The following is a 16,188-nucleotide window of genomic DNA, read 5'->3' on the forward strand; positions in this document are numbered from 1 at the left end:
AAAAAAAAAAGGTCTAATTTTAGCGATAAGAAAGAAGAGAAAAAAAAAAAAAAAATTCGTAAAGCATTAAGATTACCTACCTATCTTAGGAAAAGTTAGGTTTGAAAAAGTAAGATTACTTAAAATTAAGAAAAAAAAAAATAACTTTAATAAAAGTAAATAAAAGATACCTACCTAATTATAATAAAATATAATATTAGTACGTTATCAGTAGTCATAAACCGATTTAGAGAGGGGGAATTGTATGTGAATTTTATAGCCCTCTCGCTCACACGGACACTAACTCCATCCCTTTCTAACAGGCACATATAAAGCGCCGCGAGAAAAATTTCGCTTATTCCCTCTCGTGACTCGTTATCGTAACGTCCACGCGCGTTGTAATAATTTATCGCAATGGCTCGTACCAAGCAGACCGCTCGTAAATCCACCGGTGGTAAAGCACCCCGCAAACAGCTAGCCACCAAGGCGGCCCGCAAGAGCGCGCCCGCCACCGGCGGAGTCAAGAAGCCTCATCGTTACAGGCCCGGTACCGTCGCCCTCCGTGAGATCCGTCGCTACCAGAAGAGCACCGAGCTCCTGATCCGCAAGCTGCCCTTCCAGCGTCTGGTCCGTGAGATCGCTCAGGACTTCAAGACCGACCTGCGCTTCCAGAGCTCCGCCGTTATGGCTCTTCAGGAGGCCAGCGAGGCTTACCTGGTCGGTCTCTTCGAAGACACCAACCTGTGCGCCATCCACGCCAAGCGTGTCACCATCATGCCCAAGGACATCCAGCTGGCCCGCAGGATCCGCGGCGAACGTGCCTAAGCTGTGTGCCAGTGTTTTAATCACCACACGCTTAAACTGACACGATGCGACATCACCGATCGCAGTCTACGCGAACGCATACTGTTACATTATAATTATGTATTATTTTGTACAAAGCGCGTTTTGCGTTACGGACATGCGAAAGTGAGTGACGCTTCTGTCAAATCAAAAGGCCCTTTTCAGGGCCACACATGATTCGAAAATTAACATTTGTTTCTTTGAACGGATACTTGCGTAGTAGACAAAAATCGATATAAATTATTAATTAATACGAACTATATACATATATGAAAACTAAAAGTAAAATAATAGAAAAGTTCAAGTTCTATGAATGCTTTAAGATACCGAATTGTTATATATAGATATGTACGTACACTGACTGAGCTGTACAAAACAAAGTATTAGAGAATTAAATTATACCCGTGTGCGCTGTGCGCGACTCGTAGAATGTTCTCGCACTCATATTATACCTAAATGGTGGACAAAATTTAAATATTATTATTTGAATTATAATGCCACATACTGAAATATATAAATTATATACAAAAATCCACTATATGCAGTGCATGAGACCGTTCTTTAACAAACTTAAGGAGGCCGTTCGTCGTTATATCAAGTAATATGATGTATATCCCCTGTGTGTAGGTATCCGTAATGAATTTAAATAACAATTATTCATATTACTTTTATATTTATAAGTAAATTAAAAAATAGTTCGCAATACGTGGTCCGATATCTGTATAACCCCGTCCCCCGTCTCCCCGCGGCGGGGTAAAACGTATAAATATACGCGGCGATCGGCTGTAGATTTTATTCCACTCGTGTCGACGCGCGCCGCAAGTCGTGTGTCTGTATTCCGTTCGTTCGAGAAGTCTAATCTCTCTAACAAGTCGCAATGACCGGTCGCGGTAAGGGAGGCAAAGGTCTGGGGAAAGGAGGAGCCAAGCGGCACAGGAAGGTGCTCCGTGATAACATCCAGGGTATCACTAAGCCCGCCATCCGTCGTCTGGCCCGCAGAGGCGGCGTCAAGCGTATCTCCGGTCTGATCTACGAGGAGACCCGCGGCGTGTTGAAGGTGTTCCTCGAGAACGTGATCCGTGACGCCGTCACCTACACCGAGCACGCCAAGAGGAAGACCGTCACCGCCATGGACGTCGTCTACGCTCTGAAGCGTCAGGGCCGCACCCTGTACGGTTTCGGAGGTTAAGAGCGCTGCGACACTATATAGTGTCGTCGTCGTGCGATATAGTGTAACTATACGATATATGTGTCGTTACCGTATCGCGCGCTAGCGCACCGCGTCCTCAGACGCAAATACAAAAAGGCCCTTTTCAGGGCCGCATATCATTCTATAATAACAACTACTAAAAAGTTTCACTAGCGACACAGACGTAAAACAATCGATCTTATCTAAACCTAACATAACTAACTATATGTGTATACAGTACCATATCATTATGAACAATTAATAACAACTTACCCCGTACCGCCACACAGTTTTCTCTCTCGCCGCGCGCCACCCGGCTACCTCCTCTCTGAAACAATAACAATAAAGTTTTTTAACTTACTCTGTATGTATGTATGTATGTATGTACGCATTAATATTACATACCGAAATATATATATATGTATGATATGTTGTTATCGTGTACGTTCATCATCAAACAAACCATATAATAGCTTACATATCTACTGTCTATATTTTATTTAAGTATGTGTATGTATTTAAGTATAGATTCGATCGATTGAACGTCTAAGTGTCATGCTCGAAACAATTAATTAAGTAATTATTATAATCCCACCGGCGTGCGTACAGCCTCGCGTAACGATAATCGCATAAAATCATGCGCCCAATCATCATCGGGTAGGTACCGGGTGGGTACTACCCACCCAACGGGCAGGTGCTATTTCTTTCTCCATACATTCCTCTCCTCCTCCTCTTTGATGCCCGACTGCCCGACTCTATGCACTGCACTTCACACACACTCACTCATAACATAACATAGGTTGTACTGTACTCACGTTTTCCAAATCGCAAATCATGCCTTGCACTGTACATCCATTGGTATTTGTCACACACATTCACTTAATTTTACTTATCACACGTTAATCCGCAACCACCACTTAATTAATTAAGTAATAAATAAATAAACAAACAAAACAAAACAATCATATCACATGCAATCCACACCAAGGCATTTTACTTCACCCGCGCGCGCGCGAACTAAACCGGTGACCCGGCGCACTCTCACCTGATCATCAGAACCGCTTGACCTATCGGCCACCAACTGCCTGATAACTAGGTCTAAGATGAACTGCCCAATTAGGTAAAGGGTTTGCAAATATTGCATAAAAAAGACAGGGACGTCAACTATCTCCTCACCCACTCACGTCACACCAACCACCACCTCACCTCTCACCCCCTCTCTCTCTCCTGAAGTCAAGTTAAGTTAAATAGACTGGACTAGAAAATTCTCAGTGTTCATACGCCGCTAACGTGACATACATAACATATATACTTACTTACTTGAACGGAATTTATATAAAATCAAACATACTATATTCATATAGATATATATACCATACTGTGGTTTTAATACACAAACAGTACTATTTTTATAAATATAATAAAACTCCTATATAATAAACGACCAACACGAATCTCTATCCCTCTACTATGATGATCGCACGTTGTCGAGTGTAGCTGTTACGATACTCGTAGAAGAAGAAGATACTGTAACTAAAATGAACACAATAATGTAGACGGCGTTAACCTACTGTACATTGACACGATATCGATATGTTTAATGAAATATTATTTAAACTTTTCATATAAATTACCTATCCCGTTTTACATCTGTACTAGCAGATACCGAAACCAATGAACGTAGGCAATCCACGTCGCGGTACGGCTGTTTTACGACAGTGAATACAACATGTGAAAATAACATCATAACAATAATTTTCTAATGTTGTTATTGTGTCATATATATCTATGGTATCTTAGCTTTTAACCGGAAGACACACAATACAGTTAAATGTGATTTTAAATAAGAAAAATCACTTTTTAAACTGACCCGAGGCGCCCGCAACCTCTAATACCAAAAGTAAACTTCTCTCATTCGTCCATCTGAGTTTCAAATGCTGTGACTCTTATTAAAATACATATATCAATTCATAAAGAATACACATGTGCAATATTATTATAATAATTTTAATATAATTAACTGTAAATTTAGTTTAATCATAAACGAGTAAGTGAAAAGTTGGAAGTGTTATTACGAGAAAACGTCCCGCGACAGAAGGGTCTGCGTTACGGTTAAGCCGGAGATTATATAAAAAGTGGCGCCCCCAATTGGCGTGCATTAGTACTCGCCAGCGCAGCGCTCCGCTCACACGCGTCCGCTGTTCTCTCTTTGCGCAGTTCGTGCGATTTACTAATTTGAAACTTACACTTGTATTTTTTCGGTTTTTCCGGTAAACATGGCCGACACCGCAGTTGCCGCTGACGCCCCCGCCCCGGCGACGCCCGCGAAGAAGCCCAAGGCCTCCGCCGGCGCTAAGAAGCCCAAAGCGAAGCCCACCCACCCGAAGACTTCCGAGATGGTCAACAGTGCCATCAAGGAGTTGAAGGAGAGGAGCGGTTCGTCCCTGCAGGCTATCAAGAAATACATCGCCGCCCAGTACAAGGTGGACGCCGAGAAGCTGGCTCCGTTCATCAGAAAATATCTGAAGAGCGCTGTCGAATCCGGCGCACTGATCCAGACCAAAGGCAAGGGCGCGTCCGGCTCGTTCAAACTGGAGTCCAAGTCGTCCTCCGGCGCCAAGAAACCCGCCGCCGCCAAGAAGTCTAGCGCCAAATCTTCAGCGGCCGCGAAGAAACCGGCCGCAGCTAAGCCCGCTAAGGCCAGGAAGGCCGCCGCCTCTCCCGCCAAGCCTAAGGCCGCCACTAAGGACAAGAAGGCCGCCGCCGCCAAGAAGAAGCCCGCCGCTAAGAAACCCTCCACCCCCGCCAAGGGCAAGAGCGCCGCCGCGCCTAAGGCCAAGAAGACCGCGAAGCCTCCCACCAAGAAGCCTAAAGCTCCCAAACCGAAGAAGGCCGCGGCCGCTCCCAAAGCGAAGCCCGCCGCTAAGAAGGCCGCCTCGAAGAAGTAAGACTGTGCGCGTTCGCTATTGTCGTCGCCGCCGTTCTTGCATCGGTCGTGGTGGTGTTGTTAGTGACGTTGATGGAGATTATGCGACGACTTGTCGCATCACTCTTCTCGACTCACGTCATACGCCTGTGCGCGTTAAACGCACATCAAAAAGCCCTTTTCAGGGCTAACAAACGTATTCAAAGGCTCATCGCCTCTGTTTCATTGCAATAAAGAGCACATAACACAAAGTCGTTCGACCGATCGATCGATCACTCTTATAAATAAGTAAAACAAACTTAAGTGCTTTCCGAAATGGTAAAAAGTCTTATTGAGACTACAAAAAACTAGGCTTCTAATTAAATATATATATCCCCCCCCCCCCCCCCCCCCCCCCCCCGTCTTATCTAATCAAAACGAACGAACATATATTATTTCTATAAAATTATTATTATAACGATGTGATCTCAATGATAGATCTCGGTTGTTTGGGTTTTAGAAAATTTATACAAAGTTAATATATTAATTATCTAGTAGTAACGCAACGTACATTTTACACGCACGCACATAATTATACATTAATAATACAGACGCAGTATGTATACTGGCGAAAAAAATTTTATACCCGTGCCATTTTGCAAGCGGAAGACATATATATTATAAGTACAAAATATTATTATATTTAAAAAAAATACGAGTAGATAATAAAATTCACAACGTCTGTTTTTATTTATATCTCTATCTCTCTCTAATTTGTGCTATTGCACGAGAATCGGCGATTGGTCGATCGGGCCCGTGTTGTGCCGGCTCGTTATATATCCCCACTTATCGGTGCGCTCGTGAGCTTATAAATATTCACGGTAGGATGTTTTTATTATACTCACTGACAAGCATTCGTGCTAGTCGTTTCGTTTGTGTGTAAACCAATCTAACTCTCTTTAAACATGTCTGGACGTGGTAAAGGTGGCAAGGTTAAGGGAAAGGCAAAGTCCCGTTCTAACCGTGCCGGACTTCAGTTCCCCGTGGGCCGTATCCACAGGCTTCTACGCAAGGGCAACTACGCCGAGCGCGTCGGTGCCGGTGCCCCCGTGTACTTGGCTGCCGTCATGGAATACCTGGCCGCTGAGGTTCTCGAGTTGGCCGGAAACGCCGCTCGTGACAACAAGAAGACCAGGATCATCCCCAGACATCTCCAGCTGGCCATCCGCAACGACGAAGAGTTGAACAAGCTCCTCTCCGGCGTGACCATCGCCCAGGGTGGTGTGCTGCCTAACATTCAGGCCGTGCTCCTGCCCAAGAAGACCGAGAAGAAGGCTTAAGTGTGTCCCCTCACTTCTCGTCCGTCCGGTGACATCTATAACGGTAACATTCGGCGATCGTCGAATGTGTACATTTGTATCGTGTATATAATACTTATATCACGGGACCTATGTTACATTCCCGACCGAGTGACCGTTACAAAAGGCCCTTTTCAGGGCCACAATATGATTCTGTGATAACGTTATAAGTTTCATGGCATAACGCATACGTATACGAACGTCTTTCGATAATATGAATGAAAATCTCAATTAATTATCCTATAATACTACTTGATATCCTACAATCATATTGAGATATTTATATGCATAGTTCTCAATTGCGAGAACATTATGTTACAAGTAATAATTACACACACACATATCGTAATAATTATAAATGAGATTCCTCGTTATGGTAATAATTGAATAGGGAGATATCGCAAGATGGGATTTCTTTCTTTCATTTATTTATTTATTATATATACTTTTAAAAACATTTAACAAATGATATTGATGACTCTACAATACGCTGAAAGTAGTAAGCGTAATGAGTTTTAAAAATCCTAAGTAGGTAAGTAAACAAATGGATTTGTTACGTTATACGAATAAGGACTAATAATTCAAAAATACATATAGTTACATACATATTACTAAAATATATTTTTATCAAACTATACTAACCTATAATAATTATTATGTATAATATCTGACTCTCCCCACCATGCCGACCGACGCGACGATGCTAACAATGCACGAACGCTATTGGTCGAGATACAGAGGGCGCGTCGCTCGATCATTAATCCCCCATTTCACGTCCGACGCGCTAACAAAAAGCGGAATTTCAAAATTGCGCGTTACATTTCCAGTTCGACTCTCGTACTGTAAACATCTAACTTAATCGCAATGCCACCCAAGACTAGCGGTAAGGCCGCCAAGAAATCTGGCAAGGCCCAGAAGAACATCTCCAAGTCCGACTCGAAGAAAAAGAAGAAGCATAAGCGCAAGGAGAGCTACGCCATCTACATCTACAAGGTGCTGAAGCAGGTCCACCCCGACACCGGTATCTCCAGCAAGGCCATGTCGATCATGAACTCGTTCGTGAACGATATCTTCGAGCGCATCGCCGCCGAGGCCTCACGCCTCGCCCACTACAACAAGAGGTCCACCATCACCAGCAGGGAGGTGCAGACCTCCGTCAGGCTGCTCCTCCCCGGTGAGCTCGCCAAGCACGCCGTCAGTGAAGGCACCAAGGCCGTCACCAAGTACACCAGCTCCAAGTAAGCGTCGCTCGTTCGTATTTCGACACGACGCGACACGCTGCAAGAGTGTGGTTTGTACGACAACCAAAAAGGCCCTTTTCAGGGCCACAAATACGTTCTGAATATAATATAAATGGTTTCTAGTCTCACATACGCTGTCAATCGGTATTCAAACTACAAACAAACGTTATGTTATTATGATATTTACTACAGTTAGTAGATCGATCTAGACGTGTTCATTACAAAACGAACGAACGAATGATACATAAATAAATACAAACACAATAACATAATTGAAAATACATATATGATATATATGTAACGTTGAAATATTAAGGTCAAAAGTTATGTTAGGTGAGCACAGTGAGGTTTCAACTAGTTAGGTTACAATAAGTGAGGTTTGATAAGGTTAGGTTGTACGAGGTGAGGTTTGAAAAAGTTAGGTTGTACGAGGTGAGGTTTGAAAAAGTTAGGTTAGGTTTAAAAAAAAAAAAGGTCTAATTTTAGCGATAAGAAAGAAGAGAAAAAAAAAAAAAAAATTCGTAAAGCATTAAGATTACCTACCTATCTTAGGAAAAGTTAGGTTTGAAAAAGTAAGATTACTTAAAATTAAGAAAAAAAAAAATAACTTTAATAAAAGTAAATAAAAGATACCTACCTAATTATAATAAAATATAATATTAGTACGTTATCAGTAGTCATAAACCGATTTAGAGAGGGGGAATTGTATGTGAATTTTATAGCCCTCTCGCTCACACGGACACTAACTCCATCCCTTTCTAACAGGCACATATAAAGCGCCGCGAGAAAAATTTCGCTTATTCCCTCTCGTGACTCGTTATCGTAACGTCCACGCGCGTTGTAATAATTTATCGCAATGGCTCGTACCAAGCAGACCGCTCGTAAATCCACCGGTGGTAAAGCACCCCGCAAACAGCTAGCCACCAAGGCGGCCCGCAAGAGCGCGCCCGCCACCGGCGGAGTCAAGAAGCCTCATCGTTACAGGCCCGGTACCGTCGCCCTCCGTGAGATCCGTCGCTACCAGAAGAGCACCGAGCTCCTGATCCGCAAGCTGCCCTTCCAGCGTCTGGTCCGTGAGATCGCTCAGGACTTCAAGACCGACCTGCGCTTCCAGAGCTCCGCCGTTATGGCTCTTCAGGAGGCCAGCGAGGCTTACCTGGTCGGTCTCTTCGAAGACACCAACCTGTGCGCCATCCACGCCAAGCGTGTCACCATCATGCCCAAGGACATCCAGCTGGCCCGCAGGATCCGCGGCGAACGTGCCTAAGCTGTGTGCCAGTGTTTTAATCACCACACGCTTAAACTGACACGATGCGACATCACCGATCGCAGTCTACGCGAACGCATACTGTTACATTATAATTATGTATTATTTTGTACAAAGCGCGTTTTGCGTTACGGACATGCGAAAGTGAGTGACGCTTCTGTCAAATCAAAAGGCCCTTTTCAGGGCCACACATGATTCGAAAATTAACATTTGTTTCTTTGAACGGATACTTGCGTAGTAGACAAAAATCGATATAAATTATTAATTAATACGAACTATATACATATATGAAAACTAAAAGTAAAATAATAGAAAAGTTCAAGTTCTATGAATGCTTTAAGATACCGAATTGTTATATATAGATATGTACGTACACTGACTGAGCTGTACAAAACAAAGTATTAGAGAATTAAATTATACCCGTGTGCGCTGTGCGCGACTCGTAGAATGTTCTCGCACTCATATTATACCTAAATGGTGGACAAAATTTAAATATTATTATTTGAATTATAATGCCACATACTGAAATATATAAATTATATACAAAAATCCACTATATGCAGTGCATGAGACCGTTCTTTAACAAACTTAAGGAGGCCGTTCGTCGTTATATCAAGTAATATGATGTATATCCCCTGTGTGTAGGTATCCGTAATGAATTTAAATAACAATTATTCATATTACTTTTATATTTATAAGTAAATTAAAAAATAGTTCGCAATACGTGGTCCGATATCTGTATAACCCCGTCCCCCGTCTCCCCGCGGCGGGGTAAAACGTATAAATATACGCGGCGATCGGCTGTAGATTTTATTCCACTCGTGTCGACGCGCGCCGCAAGTCGTGTGTCTGTATTCCGTTCGTTCGAGAAGTCTAATCTCTCTAACAAGTCGCAATGACCGGTCGCGGTAAGGGAGGCAAAGGTCTGGGGAAAGGAGGAGCCAAGCGGCACAGGAAGGTGCTCCGTGATAACATCCAGGGTATCACTAAGCCCGCCATCCGTCGTCTGGCCCGCAGAGGCGGCGTCAAGCGTATCTCCGGTCTGATCTACGAGGAGACCCGCGGCGTGTTGAAGGTGTTCCTCGAGAACGTGATCCGTGACGCCGTCACCTACACCGAGCACGCCAAGAGGAAGACCGTCACCGCCATGGACGTCGTCTACGCTCTGAAGCGTCAGGGCCGCACCCTGTACGGTTTCGGAGGTTAAGAGCGCTGCGACACTATATAGTGTCGTCGTCGTGCGATATAGTGTAACTATACGATATATGTGTCGTTACCGTATCGCGCGCTAGCGCACCGCGTCCTCAGACGCAAATACAAAAAGGCCCTTTTCAGGGCCGCATATCATTCTATAATAACAACTACTAAAAAGTTTCACTAGCGACACAGACGTAAAACAATCGATCTTATCTAAACCTAACATAACTAACTATATGTGTATACAGTACCATATCATTATGAACAATTAATAACAACTTACCCCGTACCGCCACACAGTTTTCTCTCTCGCCGCGCGCCACCCGGCTACCTCCTCTCTGAAACAATAACAATAAAGTTTTTTAACTTACTCTGTATGTATGTATGTATGTATGTACGCATTAATATTACATACCGAAATATATATATATGTATGATATGTTGTTATCGTGTACGTTCATCATCAAACAAACCATATAATAGCTTACATATCTACTGTCTATATTTTATTTAAGTATGTGTATGTATTTAAGTATAGATTCGATCGATTGAACGTCTAAGTGTCATGCTCGAAACAATTAATTAAGTAATTATTATAATCCCACCGGCGTGCGTACAGCCTCGCGTAACGATAATCGCATAAAATCATGCGCCCAATCATCATCGGGTAGGTACCGGGTGGGTACTACCCACCCAACGGGCAGGTGCTATTTCTTTCTCCATACATTCCTCTCCTCCTCCTCTTTGATGCCCGACTGCCCGACTCTATGCACTGCACTTCACACACACTCACTCATAACATAACATAGGTTGTACTGTACTCACGTTTTCCAAATCGCAAATCATGCCTTGCACTGTACATCCATTGGTATTTGTCACACACATTCACTTAATTTTACTTATCACACGTTAATCCGCAACCACCACTTAATTAATTAAGTAATAAATAAATAAACAAACAAAACAAAACAATCATATCACATGCAATCCACACCAAGGCATTTTACTTCACCCGCGCGCGCGCGAACTAAACCGGTGACCCGGCGCACTCTCACCTGATCATCAGAACCGCTTGACCTATCGGCCACCAACTGCCTGATAACTAGGTCTAAGATGAACTGCCCAATTAGGTAAAGGGTTTGCAAATATTGCATAAAAAAGACAGGGACGTCAACTATCTCCTCACCCACTCACGTCACACCAACCACCACCTCACCTCTCTCCCCCTCTCTCTCTCCTGAAGTCAAGTTAAGTTAAATAGACTGGACTAGAAAATTCTACATACGCAGTGTTCATACGCCGCTAACGTGACATACATAACATATATACTTACTTACTTGAACGGAATTTATATAAAATCAAACATACTATATTCATATAGATATATATACCATACTGTGGTTTTAATACACAAACAGTACTATTTTTATAAATATAATAAAACTCCTATATAATAAACGACCAACACGAATCTCTATCCCTCTACTATGATGATCGCACGTTGTCGAGTGTAGCTGTTACGATACTCGTAGAAGAAGAAGATACTGTAACTAAAATGAACACAATAATGTAGACGGCGTTAACCTACTGTACATTGACACGATATCGATATGTTTAATGAAATATTATTTAAACTTTTCATATAAATTACCTATCCCGTTTTACATCTGTACTAGCAGATACCGAAACCAATGAACGTAGGCAATCCACGTCGCGGTACGGCTGTTTTACGACAGTGAATACAACATGTGAAAATAACATCATAACAATAATTTTCTAATGTTGTTATTGTGTCATATATATCTATGGTATCTTAGCTTTTAACCGGAAGACACACAATACAGTTAAATGTGATTTTAAATAAGAAAAATCACTTTTTAAACTGACCCGAGGCGCCCGCAACCTCTAATACCAAAAGTAAACTTCTCTCATTCGTCCATCTGAGTTTCAAATGCTGTGACTCTTATTAAAATACATATATCAATTCATAAAGAATACACATGTGCAATATTATTATAATAATTTTAATATAATTAACTGTAAATTTAGTTTAATCATAAACGAGTAAGTGAAAAGTTGGAAGTGTTATTACGAGAAAACGTCCCGCGACAGAAGGGTCTGCGTTACGGTTAAGCCGGAGATTATATAAAAAGTGGCGCCCCCAATTGGCGTGCATTAGTACTCGCCAGCGCAGCGCTCCGCTCACACGCGTCCGCTGTTCTCTCTTTGCGCAGTTCGTGCGATTTACTAATTTGAAACTTACACTTGTATTTTTTCGGTTTTTCCGGTAAACATGGCCGACACCGCAGTTGCCGCTGACGCCCCCGCCCCGGCGACGCCCGCGAAGAAGCCCAAGGCCTCCGCCGGCGCTAAGAAGCCCAAAGCGAAGCCCACCCACCCGAAGACTTCCGAGATGGTCAACAGTGCCATCAAGGAGTTGAAGGAGAGGAGCGGTTCGTCCCTGCAGGCTATCAAGAAATACATCGCCGCCCAGTACAAGGTGGACGCCGAGAAGCTGGCTCCGTTCATCAGAAAATATCTGAAGAGCGCTGTCGAATCCGGCGCACTGATCCAGACCAAAGGCAAGGGCGCGTCCGGCTCGTTCAAACTGGAGTCCAAGTCGTCCTCCGGCGCCAAGAAACCCGCCGCCGCCAAGAAGTCTAGCGCCAAATCTTCAGCGGCCGCGAAGAAACCGGCCGCAGCTAAGCCCGCTAAGGCCAGGAAGGCCGCCGCCTCTCCCGCCAAGCCTAAGGCCGCCACTAAGGACAAGAAGGCCGCCGCCGCCAAGAAGAAGCCCGCCGCTAAGAAACCCTCCACCCCCGCCAAGGGCAAGAGCGCCGCCGCGCCTAAGGCCAAGAAGACCGCGAAGCCTCCCACCAAGAAGCCTAAAGCTCCCAAACCGAAGAAGGCCGCGGCCGCTCCCAAAGCGAAGCCCGCCGCTAAGAAGGCCGCCTCGAAGAAGTAAGACTGTGCGCGTTCGCTATTGTCGTCGCCGCCGTTCTTGCATCGGTCGTGGTGGTGTTGTTAGTGACGTTGATGGAGATTATGCGACGACTTGTCGCATCACTCTTCTCGACTCACGTCATACGCCTGTGCGCGTTAAACGCACATCAAAAAGCCCTTTTCAGGGCTAACAAACGTATTCAAAGGCTCATCGCCTCTGTTTCATTGCAATAAAGAGCACATAACACAAAGTCGTTCGACCGATCGATCGATCACTCTTATAAATAAGTAAAACAAACTTAAGTGCTTTCCGAAATGGTAAAAAGTCTTATTGAGACTACAAAAAACTAGGCTTCTAATTAAATATATATCCCCCCCCCCCCCCCCCCCCCCCCCCCCCCCCCCCGTCTTATCTAATCAAAACGAACGAACATATATTATTTCTATAAAATTATTATTATAACGATGTGATCTCAATGATAGATCTCGGTTGTTTGGGTTTTAGAAAATTTATACAAAGTTAATATATTAATTATCTAGTAGTAACGCAACGTACATTTTACACGCACGCACATAATTATACATTAATAATACAGACGCAGTATGTATACTGGCGAAAAAAATTTTATACCCGTGCCATTTTGCAAGCGGAAGACATATATATTATAAGTACAAAATATTATTATATTTAAAAAAAATACGAGTAGATAATAAAATTCACAACGTCTGTTTTTATTTATATCTCTATCTCTCTCTAATTTGTGCTATTGCACGAGAATCGGCGATTGGTCGATCGGGCCCGTGTTGTGCCGGCTCGTTATATCCCACACTTATATCGGTGCGCTCGTGAGCTTATAAATATTCACGGTAGGATGTTTTTATTATACTCACTGACAAGCATTCGTGCTAGTCGTTTCGTTTGTGTGTAAACCAATCTAACTCTCTTTAAACATGTCTGGACGTGGTAAAGGTGGCAAGGTTAAGGGAAAGGCAAAGTCCCGTTCTAACCGTGCCGGACTTCAGTTCCCCGTGGGCCGTATCCACAGGCTTCTACGCAAGGGCAACTACGCCGAGCGCGTCGGTGCCGGTGCCCCCGTGTACTTGGCTGCCGTCATGGAATACCTGGCCGCTGAGGTTCTCGAGTTGGCCGGAAACGCCGCTCGTGACAACAAGAAGACCAGGATCATCCCCAGACATCTCCAGCTGGCCATCCGCAACGACGAAGAGTTGAACAAGCTCCTCTCCGGCGTGACCATCGCCCAGGGTGGTGTGCTGCCTAACATTCAGGCCGTGCTCCTGCCCAAGAAGACCGAGAAGAAGGCTTAAGTGTCCCCTCACTTCTCGTCCGTCCGGTGACATCTATAACGGTAACATTCGGCGATCGTCGAATGTGTACATTTGTATCGTGTATATAATACTTATATCACGGGACCTATGTTACATTCCCGACCGAGTGACCGTTACAAAAGGCCCTTTTCAGGGCCACAATATGATTCTGTGATAACGTTATAAGTTTCATGGCATAACGCATACGTATACGAACGTCTTTCGATAATATGAATGAAAATCTCAATTAATTATCCTATAATACTACTTGATATCCTACAATCATATTGAGATATTTATATGCATAGTTCTCAATTGCGAGAACATTATGTTACAAGTAATAATTACACACACACATATCGTAATAATTATAAATGAGATTCCTCGTTATGGTAATAATTGAATAGGGAGATATCGCAAGATGGGATTTCTTTCTTTCATTTATTTATTTATTATATATACTTTTAAAAACATTTAACAAATGATATTGATGACTCTACAATACGCTGAAAGTAGTAAGCGTAATGAGTTTTAAAAATCCTAAGTAGGTAAGTAAACAAATGGATTTGTTACGTTATACGAATAAGGACTAATAATTCAAAAATACATATAGTTACATACATATTACTAAAATATATTTTTATCAAACTATACTAACCTATAATAATTATTATGTATAATATCTGACTCTCCCCACCATGCCGACCGACGCGACGATGCTAACAATGCACGAACGCTATTGGTCGAGATACAGAGGGCGCGTCGCTCGATCATTAATCCCCCATTTCACGTCCGACGCGCTAACAAAAAGCGGAATTTCAAAATTGCGCGTTACATTTCCAGTTCGACTCTCGTACTGTAAACATCTAACTTAATCGCAATGCCACCCAAGACTAGCGGTAAGGCCGCCAAGAAATCTGGCAAGGCCCAGAAGAACATCTCCAAGTCCGACTCGAAGAAAAAGAAGAAGCATAAGCGCAAGGAGAGCTACGCCATCTACATCTACAAGGTGCTGAAGCAGGTCCACCCCGACACCGGTATCTCCAGCAAGGCCATGTCGATCATGAACTCGTTCGTGAACGATATCTTCGAGCGCATCGCCGCCGAGGCCTCACGCCTCGCCCACTACAACAAGAGGTCCACCATCACCAGCAGGGAGGTGCAGACCTCCGTCAGGCTGCTCCTCCCCGGTGAGCTCGCCAAGCACGCCGTCAGTGAAGGCACCAAGGCCGTCACCAAGTACACCAGCTCCAAGTAAGCGTCGCTCGTTCGTATTTCGACACGACGCGACACGCTGCAAGAGTGTGGTTTGTACGACAACCAAAAAGGCCCTTTTCAGGGCCACAAATACGTTCTGAATATAATATAAATGGTTTCTAGTCTCACATACGCTGTCAATCGGTATTCAAACTACAAACAAACGTTATGTTATTATGATATTTACTACAGTTAGTAGATCGATCTAGACGTGTTCATTACAAAACGAACGAACGAATGATACATAAATAAATACAAACACAATAACATAATTGAAAATACATATATGATATATATGTAACGTTGAAATATTAAGGTCAAAAGTTATGTTAGGTGAGCACAGTGAGGTTTCAACTAGTTAGGTTACAATAAGTGAGGTTTGATAAGGTTAGGTTGTACGAGGTGAGGTTTGAAAAAGTTAGGTTGTACGAGGTGAGGTTTGAAAAAGTTAGGTTAGGTTTAAAAAAAAAAAAGGTCTAATTTTAGCGATAAGAAAGAAGAGAAAAAAAAAAAAAAATTCGTAAAGCATTAAGATTACCTACCTATCTTAGGAAAAGTTAGGTTTGAAAAAGTAAGATTACTTAAAATTAAGAAAAAAAAAAATAACTTTAATAAAAGTAAATAAAAGATACCTACCTAATTATAATAAAATATAATATTAGTACGTTATCAGTAGTCATAAA

The 16,188-nt window shown here is 43.0% G+C and overlaps 7 protein-coding genes across 7 annotated transcripts; all 7 read left to right on the forward strand.

Moving 5' to 3' along the window:
• The first annotated feature begins 239 nt into the window (after window positions 1-239).
• Window positions 240-994, forward strand: LOC125239680 (histone H3). Its single transcript, XM_048147321.1, has one exon. It carries the CDS (start codon window positions 394-396, stop codon window positions 802-804), a length of 411 nt encoding a protein of 136 aa, XP_048003278.1. The 5' UTR covers window positions 240-393; the 3' UTR covers window positions 805-994.
• Window positions 995-4,139: 3,145 nt separating this feature from the next.
• LOC125239659 (histone H1B-like) lies at window positions 4,140-5,122 on the forward strand. The gene has a single exon (XM_048147301.1). It carries the CDS (start codon window positions 4,288-4,290, stop codon window positions 4,957-4,959), a length of 672 nt encoding a protein of 223 aa, XP_048003258.1. The 5' UTR covers window positions 4,140-4,287; the 3' UTR covers window positions 4,960-5,122.
• Window positions 5,123-5,823: 701 nt separating this feature from the next.
• On the forward strand, window positions 5,824-6,256 carry LOC125239713 (histone H2A). Its single transcript, XM_048147354.1, has one exon. It carries the CDS (start codon window positions 5,882-5,884, stop codon window positions 6,254-6,256), a length of 375 nt encoding a protein of 124 aa, XP_048003311.1. The 5' UTR covers window positions 5,824-5,881.
• Window positions 6,257-6,358: 102 nt separating this feature from the next.
• Window positions 6,359-7,953, forward strand: LOC125239683 (histone H2B). Its single transcript, XM_048147323.1, has one exon. It carries the CDS (start codon window positions 7,139-7,141, stop codon window positions 7,514-7,516), a length of 378 nt encoding a protein of 125 aa, XP_048003280.1. The 5' UTR covers window positions 6,359-7,138; the 3' UTR covers window positions 7,517-7,953.
• Window positions 7,954-12,124: 4,171 nt separating this feature from the next.
• LOC125239658 (histone H1B-like) lies at window positions 12,125-13,107 on the forward strand. The gene has a single exon (XM_048147300.1). It carries the CDS (start codon window positions 12,273-12,275, stop codon window positions 12,942-12,944), a length of 672 nt encoding a protein of 223 aa, XP_048003257.1. The 5' UTR covers window positions 12,125-12,272; the 3' UTR covers window positions 12,945-13,107.
• Window positions 13,108-13,815: 708 nt separating this feature from the next.
• Window positions 13,816-14,280, forward strand: LOC125239712 (histone H2A). The gene has a single exon (XM_048147353.1). It carries the CDS (start codon window positions 13,874-13,876, stop codon window positions 14,246-14,248), a length of 375 nt encoding a protein of 124 aa, XP_048003310.1. The 5' UTR covers window positions 13,816-13,873; the 3' UTR covers window positions 14,249-14,280.
• Window positions 14,281-14,346: 66 nt separating this feature from the next.
• On the forward strand, window positions 14,347-15,943 carry LOC125239682 (histone H2B). Its single transcript, XM_048147322.1, has one exon. The coding sequence runs from the start codon at window positions 15,129-15,131 to the stop codon at window positions 15,504-15,506; it is 378 nt and encodes a 125-aa protein (XP_048003279.1). The 5' UTR covers window positions 14,347-15,128; the 3' UTR covers window positions 15,507-15,943.
• Window positions 15,944-16,188: the final 245 nt, after the last annotated feature.

Source organism: Leguminivora glycinivorella, chromosome 26 (genome assembly GCF_023078275.1).
Source record: "Leguminivora glycinivorella isolate SPB_JAAS2020 chromosome 26, LegGlyc_1.1, whole genome shotgun sequence".
Taxonomy (NCBI): Eukaryota; Metazoa; Arthropoda; class Insecta; order Lepidoptera; family Tortricidae; genus Leguminivora; species Leguminivora glycinivorella.